The following is a 13,499-nucleotide window of genomic DNA, read 5'->3' as shown; positions in this document are numbered from 1 at the left end:
TCAAGACATCCATAGATTACTCTCATCGTAGCATAGGTACATAAAAAGGGGCTTTCAATGAATGACCATGCATAGTATAATAATAAACAAACACATTTCAACAACACATGTAAGGGTGTGATCACGTTACTTATGTAACGCCCCGGTCCCGTAGGGGTCAGAAAGTTACTTCCTGTCACTAACACTCACATTTCAACAATATAATTATAGACTCCAAATTCTCAATATCATAAAGAAATTTTGATTCAAACTAATTTCTTCAATATAACCAATTTTCTAAAATGACAAGTCATCATAACACAATAAAATTTCTTAATAAAAAAAATGCCAATACTCATAAAAAACTTTCTATACTTAATCCACTACTGTTAAATCATCTCACCCAAAGCTTCAAAATCTTGATCCCCAGCTGAAATTCCAAAATCATCTGAAAAATATTGTGGAGATAAAGGGAAAGTTATCAACAACTCAGCAAGTAGAGAGCATATACTAGCATGTAAATATGAGCATTTATAAAGTTCGGTATGCAAAACAAAACATTTGCTTTTAGAATGCAGAAACAATATATTTACTTTCGGAATGCATAAACAAACTTGGTACAAAACATCAGAGCGAAATTTTCAGAAAAACAAACTTGTTCCCAAAAAAGAAAAATCCTTTGGCATATCCAAACTAAAACATTATATTTATATCATCTTATAGCATCACATCGGGACAAATACCATGTTTAACCCCTTGTGGTAGGGTTATAAACCACCATTATACCCGTGGCTAGGCCGTATACCATGTTTCACCCCCGGGTAGGGTTATAAACCACCATCATACTCGTGGCTGGGCCGTAACAGAAACAGAACGGAATATCATCGGAACCAGATCACATTCAAATACAGAATCAAAACTTCATGCCAAGGTTTTCAGATGACACATTATAATCAAAACAAAATACTGAATAGCTTCAGATCATTTCACATGTTCGAAATAAACAAAATCAAAACATCTTCATTTATTCATAGCAAAAACTTTTAGATTTTCATATTCGCTCTTTTTGCATAATTCAGAAACAGAATGCATAAAATTAACTCATGTTTACACCAGTCATGACAGAAAATACTTTCTCTTATATTGAATTTATGCATATGCAGAATAAACATGTGAGATCGTTTTTAGATTTCTTTTAAAAAACAAACATGCTTATTTTCAAAGTCAACCTCATTTCATTTCTTTTATACAAAACTAGTATATAAACCCCGCTTACCTGGACTTCTTAGTTTTTCAGCAATTTTCCTCAATAATGCTGAACAAGAATTACTCGTCATCTATAAAATAATCACGTAATTTTCATAAATTTTCAATCGAACATGTATTTCAATATTTAATCCTAAGATGCTAAAATAACCTATTTTAATTCCTCAAAACTTATAACCCTGACATACCATCACTTTTCCAAATCCAACAATAACCACTTAAAATGCCCTGACTAAGCTATTAAATTCTAAGACATTTTCTAAAACTGTAAAATAATATTAGTAATAAACTCAACTATGCCATAAAATACAATTCTGGTTTAAAGATTCATTATAACAAAACTGATTAAAGTAGGAGGGCAAAGATTTCATTTAAAAACTTATACTACAAACAAATCCCACGGATAACAAGTTTATAAAAAACATGTTCAATAAGCACCCATTGAAGGGCATTTTGGGAAGGAAAAAGTAAACAACCTGCATGGCTCTTTGAAAACAAAAACTGGGATTGACAAACACGTAACAGTGGCCATGCTTACCGAGGAGGAAGGTGGGACGTAACGGCAGGGCTGGGCGGATGTTGTAGGTGGTCCACACGGCGGCAGAGCACTGAGAGATAGAGAGTGATGAGCAAGAGTGAGTGAGTGGTGGGAGAGAGAGGGAGAGATCAGCATCGTGAGAGAGACGAACAGTAAGGGAAAGAGAGAATGAGGGCCAAACCGAGAATGGGCAACCGAAAGGGATGGAGATGCCATGTGATGGTGGCTTGAGACGACACGGGGTTGGGTATGGTGGTTCGGGGTGGTGCAAGGTGGTGGCGTACGGTGAAGCTTTTCCACAGTTAGGTTTACTCCAATAAAGATAATCTTGCGGCTTTGAGTTGGTTACTGACGGTGGTTGGTGCAAGGCCGTGGGAAAGTGTCTCACAACTGAGCCACGGTGAACGGGTGGCTAGTGGCTAGCAATTTACATCACTGGCGGCGGAAGTGCAGAGCACAAAACTTGCTTTGTTTTCTAGCTTAAAAACAAAGGCTTCCGAGTTATGGGTGTTGTAATGCCGTGGTGTGGAAGACATGCAGCGGTGGAGTTTTCTTTCGGTGGTTTTCGGCTGTTTGCGCAGCGGTGGTGCGAGATGGCAGCGGTGAGGAGGATGTTGAGCTGGTTTACGGTGGGGAAGAGGGTTACAAGAGGTGGAGTGGAGCACGACCCTATGGTGGGGCTGGGTGTCATCGGTGGTGGTGTTAGGAGGTGCAGTGGCCTGCTGCAGATTCGAGCACTAGAGGCGGACTGAAGGTTGTAGGTGGCAGTGCCTGGTCCAGGGAAAAGAAACTGGAAGGCTTGGGGTGAAACTGCCGTGCATGGTGGGGTCCCTTGGAGGGCTCGTTGGTGGTTGTTGCTGGTGTGGATTTACGGAGGCTAAGGGGTGGACGCACAGTGCACGTGGGTGGTTGTGAAACTGAAACCCTAGGTTTGATGAGGGACGGAAAAATACTTGCATGGTTATTTTTTCTTAAAACAAAAAATATAAAAAACATAAAAAAAAAAAAAAAAAAAAAAAAGAAAGAAAGAAGGCAGCAGCTTACAGAATTTTAATGCGAATGAAACTCTAAAAATGTAAGCCTAGTGGTTGAAACTGGATACGATCGTGGGCTTGGATTTCAGAGCTTGGGTATTACATTCTCCCCTCCTTATAAAAATTTCGTCCTCGAAATTTGCTAGTATCCCGAACGAAACTTAAACACTTGACCATCACATCCAATGTACACCTATTTTAATCCTTGATCATTTTTGTCGAACCTAAATAATTTAAACCCTTTTTCAAAAAGTTTTGCCCGGTGCCTTAAATATCTCCTAATCCTCTTGGCGTACTCAATCATGCACCTAGTGTCAATTCTTCATACACCTCGGGATCCATTTCAAGCCTAAAATATAAACCTCAACAATGAAATTACAAGCTTAATCATGTTTCCCCTTAGACATACACGCTCACACACATTGTATCGGTTACCAAACATGATAGTGTGCGATCCAACTCCAAGTATAAACTTCCACAACGATTCGATTAAAAGCCTATAAAAAAAATAAAAATAAAATTTCACCCAACTTCTTAGCCTAACTTCATCTGAAATAGCACATAGAACTATTAACCTGAAATGGGTAGCTATAAGAACACTCCAAAGTTCGAGGTCCGTAATCCCACACTCGATTCACGAAGTAATCCAACTTAGTTCAGGATTCCTAAAAATCCTCAAACTTGAAATCTATAGCCACGAGATTTTAAAACCTACGCGATCTCAAGTCGCAACTAATTACCCAATCAGCACTAAGCTTACTCTCAAACCATCGTATTACTAAAACCACGCTTCCGTCGCGCGCTTTAATAATTTCGCAAAAATTTCTAAAACTAGGATCTATAAACACATCAACGCAAAGTCTAAACCATTTCGGCCTCTACCAAGATTTTTTTTTTTACACACTTTGATAACAAAAGATTTCTTGTCTACCCAAATCCATGCCCACTCACTTATACTTTTAGATACCCTTTTCCATTCTCAACTGCAATCAAAAGCCATTACATACACATTTATGTATGATGACCACACACTAGTACTCATGATATCCTTACCATCCTTTTGTTTTGGAGTGATCCGAGAACGCAGAAATCCATATGCCAAATTAAACCCATGGGGTGGATAGGGTTGGGTATTCGTAACGGAATGATTGAAATTCAAAGATGAAGCAGTGAAGTTGGGACCTTCTCGCAGTTGGTGAAAGAGAAACTAGTCTAATGATTGAAATCAAAATTTAGGCACAAAAGGTGTGCTCCACTAAGTGACTATGGCAGAAATTGATTCGCACCTAGAATAGGAGGATCACACGATATAGTTGGGTTCAAAAAAATGGTTCATATCTTTGAAAAACTCTCAACAGTTTCCCAAAGATACAAGGGAAAAAAAAAATCTTTATTAAAAAAAAATAGTTTCCAAAAGTACTATGATCAAAACGCTAACTTGAGTTGCCAACAAAAATTTCATTAGGTTGGACTAAACAACTTGCCCAAAAATGAATAAAGGAAGTATATCGGAAAATAAAATAAAAGCGAAGTCCAAAATCTCAAATATTAGAGTCTACAAATGTCAAACTTATATACACCTTCAAAATCTATCAAAATCATTTCCTAAAAGTCCACAAAATAAGCCTACTGGATGTAAAATTCTAAGTCTCATGAAAATCATTTCTTAAATACTGAAAAGTCTAAAACCTCAAATCTCATCCAGATCATTTTTAAAGTATGCAGAACCACTAAACCCCAGATTTCGTAAGCCACCTTCCATGAGTAATCAAATGTGGAAGCCTTAAATATCCTCAAAATCATATCTTGGACCAACAAAATTTCTAAAATCTTAAATATCAATAGATTTCTTGCAGCCAGCAAATGTCTACACTTCAAATCTGAAAATTATTTCCTAAAGCCATAGATATCCAAGACCTCACATGTTATGGTTTGCAGAACCTTAAACTTTAAATTTCATCAAACTCCTTATTATAGTGTGCAGAATCTCAAACCTGGCTTTGATACCATGTGATATCTCATATGTTATGGATGAGAGTAGGTGGTGTATGGGGATCCCACATTGCTTGGTTAGGAGAAGTTTTTGCTCTGTATAAGGTTCCAATGGAGCTTCAATTGTATCATTAACTAGTCCTTTTGGAGTATAGGCCATGTGGTTTCGGCCTTCCATTGGGGCGTTACAAATAGTATCAGAGCCTATCTCAATCAGAAATGTGGGACTTGAGCCATGCCACCTACAATAGATAGGCCCGACGAGGATGTCGGGAATTTAAGAGGGGTAGATTGTGATACCCCATATGTTATGGATAAGATTAGGTGGTATATGAGATCCCACATTGCTTGGGAATGAGAAGTTCTTGCTCTTTATAAGGTTCCAATGGGGCTCCAATTGTATCATTGACTAGTCCTTTTGGAGTATAGGCCATGTGGTTTGGGCCTTCCATTGGGGCATTACAACTTACCTCTTAGCTCCAAACAACAATGAAGTTATTAACACATCAATAATAACCTATTTCAATGCACACGTTTTAACACATCAATTTCTTATCGATCCCATACTATCAACTAAAAACTCAAATTTCACTTATCAGGCTAACTATAATTAACGCAGATTTCTCATGGCATTTGACACTAAGTCGAGTACCGTAACTTAACCAACTTCCTTTCCAAATATTAAAAATTGAGTTCGACGCATACACCACAAATTATCATCCCGTGGTTTTTTCCCCGTGATTTACTATTATAACCAAGCATATCAAAACAATCTAACTTCTAAAAACTTGGCATCAAATTACTTATCCATTAAAAAAAAAAAGACTTGACACCAAATTAACTTCAGTGAGAAAGAGGAAGATCAAAGCTGAAGACAATGCCGCAAAACACCTCTGGATCAAAATTATTTTCTGGGCAGCATCAGCTTGTGCAGTGGAAGGAAGACATGCAGTTTTAGCTGCAAAAGTACCATCCAAGTGTGACAGAGAAGGGCTGGGTAGCTCAAGGTGGCATCCGATATGATGGGGATGACCTGGTCGTGGGTTTCGTGGGTGCTTGAGCTTCTGCTGGGCTGGGTTCCACTGATCTGGTCTTCGGCGTTGAGTAGTGGGGGGAAGAGAAACCCTGTATATGCTTGATCGTGTACATGTTTTGAAAACAAATGCCTGTATGTGCTAGATCGTGTATATGCTTTGAAAACAAATGGATTTCGACTTTCATTTATTTAAAAAAGTAGGTGTTTTGTTAGTGCTAAATGGCAGCAAATATCTAACAGGCCTAGGGATCTTGGGCAAGAACTTTCTATGTCTCTCAGAGGGACTGTAGTAGTGCAAGGGATTATGAAATCAATAAATGGGTGACATCCTGTTAACTTTCCTTGCTAATGAAAGACCTTTTGGATTGGGTCCAACAACTTCTGTAGTTGTAATTGGCTAGTGAAATTGACCCATGTCATTCTTTGTGCTCTTTCCTTAATGCACAGCTGGTGCTGGTAATGTGGGTGCTTGAGCTTCTGCTAGGCTGGGTTCCACTGATCTGGTCTTCGGCGTTGAGTAGTGGGGGGAAGAGAAACCCTGTGTATGCTTGATCGTTGTTTTGAAAACAAATGCCTGTATGTGCTAGATCGTGTATATGCTTTGAAAACAAATGGATTTCGACTACAACAACTTTGTAGTTGTAATTGGCTAGTGAAATTGACCCATGTCATTCTTTGTGCTCTTTCCTTAATGCACAGCTGGTGCTGGTAATTTGTCTAGTGTTGACCTTCATTTGGTTGGTGGTGTTGCATCTTTTCTGAGAACTGATGAAATTATTTTTATCTATGGTTAACTCTCTTCTAAGCTGATAGCTGAAGTTCAGTGTTCAACAAATATATGTATGATTTCTGGCTTCAAAATTTTTATTGTATACCATTATGAAATCTTGATTCGGTCCTCTGAGCAGCTGCGATACGGTCCATGCATACATTTCTACATTTCTCTGTTTTCTTTTAGTAGTACTGACAGAATGATATTCCTGCTTCAGGCCTTTTCCTTACATATCTGGGCTTATGTCTAATGGACGGGCATGGTCAGCCTGCACTTCTCTATCTTGTTCCATGTACTCTAGGTAATAAATTTCTTTATTTAACCTTAGGTAGAGTTATATTTCTGTTTGCTACAGAAAGAAATTCTTCTCCTACAGTATCAGTTCTTTTTTTGGTCACTACCATTTTATATGCTCGATCTTGTCCATCCTTCATCTCTGTCTATGTTGTCAGGTCTTATTGGCATACTGGGTCTTGTGAGAGGTGAGCTGAAGCACCTTTGGAATTATGCCACAGAGGAGCCACCATCATCTCCTAGGGGTCTTTCTGGAGAAGCTTGAAACATTAGATAGACCTCTATCTTCCTCAAGGAAATGAGCCGAAATTGCACGGATCTTTCTAAGCATACAGTGTAAAGAGGTGGAATTCCATGTTATTTCATTCAATAAGTACAATGGCTCCTTATGATGTGAAGAAGACAGTAAGAACAGTGTAGGGCTGTACATTTTAACTACAATTCATCTAAGAGATTTGATGGCATGTATATCTGCTTCTTTGTATTTATTATCCCAACGATAGTTCTTTCCCATCTCTTTGTAATATTCTGAACTGTGTCTTCCTTCGTTCACGTTGATTACTGATGATATGCTCGGGAAGAAGTTCAATTTTATTTTGAATATGATCAATGAATTGTTTGGATCAATGCTGTCTGAATGGTTACGGGTATCAGAGCATGCTGAACACGAAGTAATGGAATAGAATTGTTTTAAGAACAAGAAGGAAGCCTTTTGTTCCTACAGCATGGCCACGTATCTCAGAACTTCAAGTGATTTAAGACTGGTGTTGAATTAAACACTTATTTAGAATTACTACTTTAGAATGCTATAGAATACAAAATCAGCCATATTTGCCTTCTCTGGGATTACTGTAACTCTTGGGTACCACTCTAGAAATTTGCTCCCATTGCAGGCGTAAATCCTCAAATGTGCAGCAGCACGTCTTCAATTCCATTTATGTTAGTGGTCCGTTAGGCACATGTGCCCCTTCATGGGCATGTGTCATACCGGGCCCATCTAGCCCAAACCCATGAAAATGGGAGCCCAGCCTGCATATTACAAGAAAAAAGATATCAAAATGGCGTGGTTGTGAACATATGCCCTAATACCCCTATTTTCTTTTCCCGACCTTGCATGCCCTTCTCAAACTCTCCTCTCTAAGGGTGGACAAAAACCAATAAAATCGGCCGAAACTGATCAGAACCGATTGTTGGATGCCAAAATGGGTCAAAACTGGTGAACTGGTTGGTTAGCAATCCAACGAGATAGAAATCGACTGTAATGGTCTTTCTGAGTTAAGAAACCAGTAATATGTAGGAGCAAGAATAATAAGGCAAATAAAATCGAAAATAGGTCGAACACAAGGAAGAAACCAAGAAATCTACTTTTGATTTCATGAGAGAGATTTTTGAGTAATTTCCAAACTCCTTATGACAATAAAATTCACTTCGTATATTTTTTCCAGTGCCCTCCCATTTACAAGAGTCTATTATTTATACAAAAACTACACAGTAAAATGCAGCCGTTTAATTCAACTAATTGACTAAAGAACAACGGCTATTTACAATTGCCAAAATGCCCCATTTCATTAAACACAATGCACCGTTTCAATCTTCAAATAACCGTTATTCTTCAAATAGCCGTTAAACCCAATACTTACTACTGCTACCTGCTGCTTCTTCATACTCTCACCCGCGACAATTCCTTCCAAAGAGAGAGCCATTACATCGGCATTGGTTAGTTCAATTCCCAGTTTGAACCCTCTGCAAATCGATGAGCCGAAGGATTATATATTTTTATATTTTTATATTTTATATTTTATACTTAATATAAAAACAATGCGGTTTAACCTAAATAGTGTCGTTTCATTTATTTGTAAGAAAAAAAAAGAATTAACTGAAATGATGTTGTTTGGTTTAATAAACCCTACCCCCCTTTCGTCTTGCCTATTTGACCTGTCCTCTCTCTCTCTCCACTTGATCCGACGGTCCAAAAATTGTAGGTTGGCGGTCACACAACTTGCATTTGCTCCTCACAAGTCCTGTTGTCCCCATTAGCTATTGCCATCCTTAGAAGCAATAACTTCAAAGTTTTGATTTCCATTTAATCAGTATTTTCTCGATTATTTGACATCTACCTTTCTTATCTATCTGTGTATAGAAATTTTGAATTTTTGGAGCAAAATTCTGAATCATTTGGATTAGGGGTGAACAGTTCTGAGAGCATATTTTCTACTATGAGTGATCTACATGTTCGGTGTAATTTGTTGCATGAAAGAATTTAATAATTACAATATTATTCACTTGATATGTTGTTGTGATGTGAATTGTAGAAAAATGAGTGAATTGAAGTCTAGATTTTAGAGTCTTAGACTTATGATGTTGTCATGTTGCAAACTAGCTACTGTGTGATTTTGGCTGTTATTCTCGTATTTAGGATGTGTGTTTTGTTTTGTTTTTGTTTTTGTTTTTACAATTTGCAATTGTTTTTTCTTTCACATGTTGGATGGAATCCTCGTCAACTACAATTGATGTTAAACTGACCACAAACTTTGAAGACAATTTGAGAGACACCCAAACATCAAGATCTCGAGTGACTATACCCATAGTACTTGCCCACTTCCTAAATGATCAGTCATTTGTTTGGGACCATTTTAAGATGGTAAATGTTCTCCCATGGATGAGCCTAGCACGGGACTTCAACCATGCAAAACCATTTGCTTGCAAGTCCCAAAAATCCTCATAAACGTGGGCATTGGATTGGTAGAAAAAAAAAAAAAAAAAAAAAAAAAAAAAAAAAAAAAAATCATTGGTGAGTGAGGCATCACATGAGGAGGGGGTTGAAGATAGTATTGAGACTATGATGAGGATGCTTGTAACCCACAAGTATATTGAAGAGGCTGTGAGGTTAGCGATTGCAGAAATGATAATTATAAATGGGTTGCCATTTAGAGTTGTGGAAGGGCAATGGTCTAGAACGATGTGTTGATCTCTAAAACCTAGGTTTAAAGTGTTACTCTTCACAATTGTAAGAAATTGTATGAAGTTATTTGAGTGGAAAAGGGAAAACTTAAAAAGTTGTTTAAAGATGGTGGAATGAGAATTTTATTGACTATCGATACGTGAACATTGGTATAAAATCTTAATTATACGTGTCTAACTGCACATTTATTGGTAAGGATTAGAAATTGAACAAACAAATCCTTAATTTTTGTTTAATTTCTAATCATCGAAGGCAGGCTATTGGGAGGTACGTGGAATCGTGCTTCCTTGATTGGGGTATTGAGAGAATATTCAGTTGATAATGCTATCTCAAATGATCTTGCAATTGAATATTTAAAACATTTTTTTATAGGAAATGTGTTGGGAAAAATATATGCATACAAGATGTTGTGTTTTTATTTTGAACCCTATTATGAATGAGAGTTTGAGGGAGTGTAATAATGTCATCACAACGGTTCGTAATATGATTAGATATGTGTGCTCCTCCCCTGCAAAAATAAATAAGTTTAAAATATGTGCACAAAAAAGAAAATTGATTGTAAGAAAATGTTATCTCTTGATGTACCAACTCAATAGAACTCAACATACTTTGTTGATGGAGAGAAGGCTTGTTGGCAATGCCTATTTTAGTTGTTGCATCCGAGTCGGCATTACGTACAATAGGTTATGTCTTTCATTATTTTTAAAGTTCATTGGCTTTGAGAACCGTTGTAATACTTATTTGTTATAAAAATTAAGGGTGTAACCGGCTCGATTTGGTTAGACTATGAACATATTTTAGAACCGAACCAATATAAACTGATTTTGAAATTCTAAGAATCGATATGAACCAATTCATCACCAAAACCAGAACTTTCAATTTTTCAGGTTTTGGTTCGGTTCGGTTTGGTTTGGTTTGGTTTAACCAGCTTTTCGGTTTTTTCACCCCTTACTAGTGTCTAATTTATTTCTATACTAGACTTATACTATAGTGTCTAATTATATGTTATTATATTAGTATCTAATTTATTTCTATACTTGGTTATGTATGGTAGTAATACTATAATGCTTACATATACTAAACTATTAATCTATTTATATAAAGTATTAAGTGCATTATTTTATAATAATTAACAAATACTATTATAGTATTGAATTTAACTATAGTTTATTTAAGTTCTAGACGTTTTATATGAGTATATAAGAATCAAATGTTATATTAAAACTTATAAGATTAGTTTTATGTTATATCAAATGTTATATTAATGTTAAGTTATAAGACTAATAGGCTTGAATAATAAGGTTAAAATTTCATGTTATATTACATAACATATAATATATATATATATATATAAATATATATATATATATATATATATATATTGGTTCGGTTTAGTCCAAATTGGTTTTCAAAACATGAAAATCGGGACCAAACCAGATCAAACCCCCTCGTTCAGTCGGTTCAATCAGGTTTTCAAATTTTTTCACCCTGAGTCAAAATTGGTTGAAACATCTATCGACACCTATTGATATTTTGATATTCAATTGCTTTTATAATTTTTTTAATATTTTTTAACCTCAAAATTCACTAATATCTGATTTTTTTTCTTACATATATTTTTATATAGAGTTGGGTGCACAATCAAATGTCACAACTATTGAAGATTAAAGCATCAAAAGTAAACAATCAAATGTGGGATGGTGTTCCAATGTGTTTGGAGTAGCGACTTTTGGGCATTTGGCCTAGGTAATTATAAACCCAAGGCACCATGTTCGACTATTTTGATTGGTGGACCGGTTGTTTGACATGTTGGGAGGAAGTGTGAGCAGTTTGTTTGTTCAACATGTCAGAAGTAAGCTTGTTTGACTTGAAAGTGTGGGATGCTGTTTGACGTGTGTGCAATGAATGGTTAAGGAAATTCAAGGAGGGTGGTTTAATAGATTGGTGGAGTAATGCGTGGATGTTGTACTTTAGCCATTATAAACCCAAGGAACCGGGATGGACTATTTGTTTATAGGTTGTTTACGGACTCAATTTGATCTTTAGTTTCGGGTTATACAATTTTGTTAGATACGTGTACAAGTTATTAATATGTTAGCGATACCTTTTTGGATTAGGTTGTGATTTTGCTACTGTTCTTGTTTCGGCCTTAGATGGTACTCTGCAAAAGTCAGGTAAGTAGTGTTCCTACACTAAGCTTTGCCTAAAATTGACTGAGGTTGATTTTGTGAAAAACTTGCATATTTTGTTATATAAATGACCTCGGCTACTTTTCTGCACTAGTCTTTGTTTTCAACTTTGAAATCTGGCATTTTTTCATGATTGGTGTATACATGAGAATTTTACGGACTGTGTTTCTCTATTGCATAAAATGTGATTATGAGTCCAAAATATTTGATCTGATTATATGATTTTTTTTTTTCCGCTCATAACTTTGTTATGATATGATATTGCATCTAAAAATCCCTAAGGTATAAGATTTTATTGTGCTTTGGTTACGGCCTAGCCACGGGTTAGAGTATTGGCCCCCGGCCCTACCATGAGTGATAGTAGTAGCCTTCGGCCCTACCACGGGTTATAGTAGTGGCATAAATTTGAGTGCAAACAATTTTGGTAATAAAGTGATATATGTTCTGCTTGTCTATCTGCATATTGCATAACTCTACCATAGGGTAAACATGGCTTCTATTTTGAGTACATCACTTTGGTGACAAAACAGTGATTTACGTTCAGCTTGGTTATTCGTAGACAAGCACAACGCTGCCATGGGAGTAAACATGGCCTCTGAATTTGGTTTTGATGTTGTTCAGTTATGCTCGAACCAAAGGTCTTTTTGTAAGTATTATATTATGGATAAAGGAATGTGTTTATGAAATTATGACTGCTATTTTGTGAATTATCTATTTATACATTATGTAAGTAGCTCATTTTTACACACTAATATATGTTCACCCCACCACATTCCGTAGACTACGATGCTGCCCACATCGCTGCTCGAATGCTCCTAAGCCTTTTTATCTCACTCTTCTCATTATTCTCAACTCACGTCCGCAACTCTCCCTGTACATCTCTTCAGTTTTACTTTGGAGCACGTTGTAGTGGCACACAATGCCGCTGCTGACAACCGTGCCACCTAGCCACGCAGTCGGTAAGTCTCTTGGTTTTCCCTCCCTATCGATTCTCTCACTATCTCAACCCGTTTTCCCTTTCTCTCTCTCTCACTCCATTTACCCTCTTTGTCTCTCTCATGCTTCTCCCTTTGTTTTATTTCTCTCTTATTCAGTTTTATTTTTCTTTGATTCTGCCTCTTTGTACCCTACTATTCTCACGTGACTCTCTTTCTCTCTCTTCATTTTTTCTCTGCCCCGTTCTTCCTCTAGCAATGTCACCACCGTGACCTAGCCATTGGCATCGTCGCCGCTCCAAGTCTCAGCTACCAAACATAGCCGGCTACCACTCTGAGTTTGGTAAGGTGCTCTTTCACTACCCCTGCACATGTTCAAACCATATTGGTTAACTTGTGTTGCTGGGTAAATAGACAATTCTATCAACTTTGTGGGGTCTGAACTTTGATTGCGCTACTTTTTTGGTGAATGGAGTTGGTTGATTAGTTGCAAATTGATGTC

General features: G+C 36.9%; 1 protein-coding gene across 1 annotated transcript in view; it reads left to right on the top strand.

Annotated features, from left to right (window-relative positions):
• The window catches only part of LOC121254354 (signal peptide peptidase-like 3), a 40,330-nt gene extending 32,792 nt beyond the window's left edge, over nucleotides 1–7,538 (top strand). Inside the window, exons 13-14 of the mRNA XM_041154357.1 lie at nucleotides 6,835–6,918; nucleotides 7,070–7,538. Of these exons, the coding sequence (XP_041010291.1) occupies nucleotides 6,835–6,918; nucleotides 7,070–7,176 (191 nt within the window). The 3' untranslated portion in view covers nucleotides 7,177–7,538. The remainder of the gene's footprint in view (nucleotides 1–6,834; nucleotides 6,919–7,069) is intronic.
• Nucleotides 7,539–13,499: the final 5,961 nt, after the last annotated feature.

This window comes from Juglans microcarpa x Juglans regia, chromosome 1D (genome assembly GCF_004785595.1).
Source record: "Juglans microcarpa x Juglans regia isolate MS1-56 chromosome 1D, Jm3101_v1.0, whole genome shotgun sequence".
Lineage (NCBI taxonomy): Eukaryota > Viridiplantae > Streptophyta > Magnoliopsida > Fagales > Juglandaceae > Juglans > Juglans microcarpa x Juglans regia.
The sequence above is the reverse complement of the archived record's forward strand: the minus strand, read 5'-3'. Positions and strand labels throughout refer to the sequence as shown.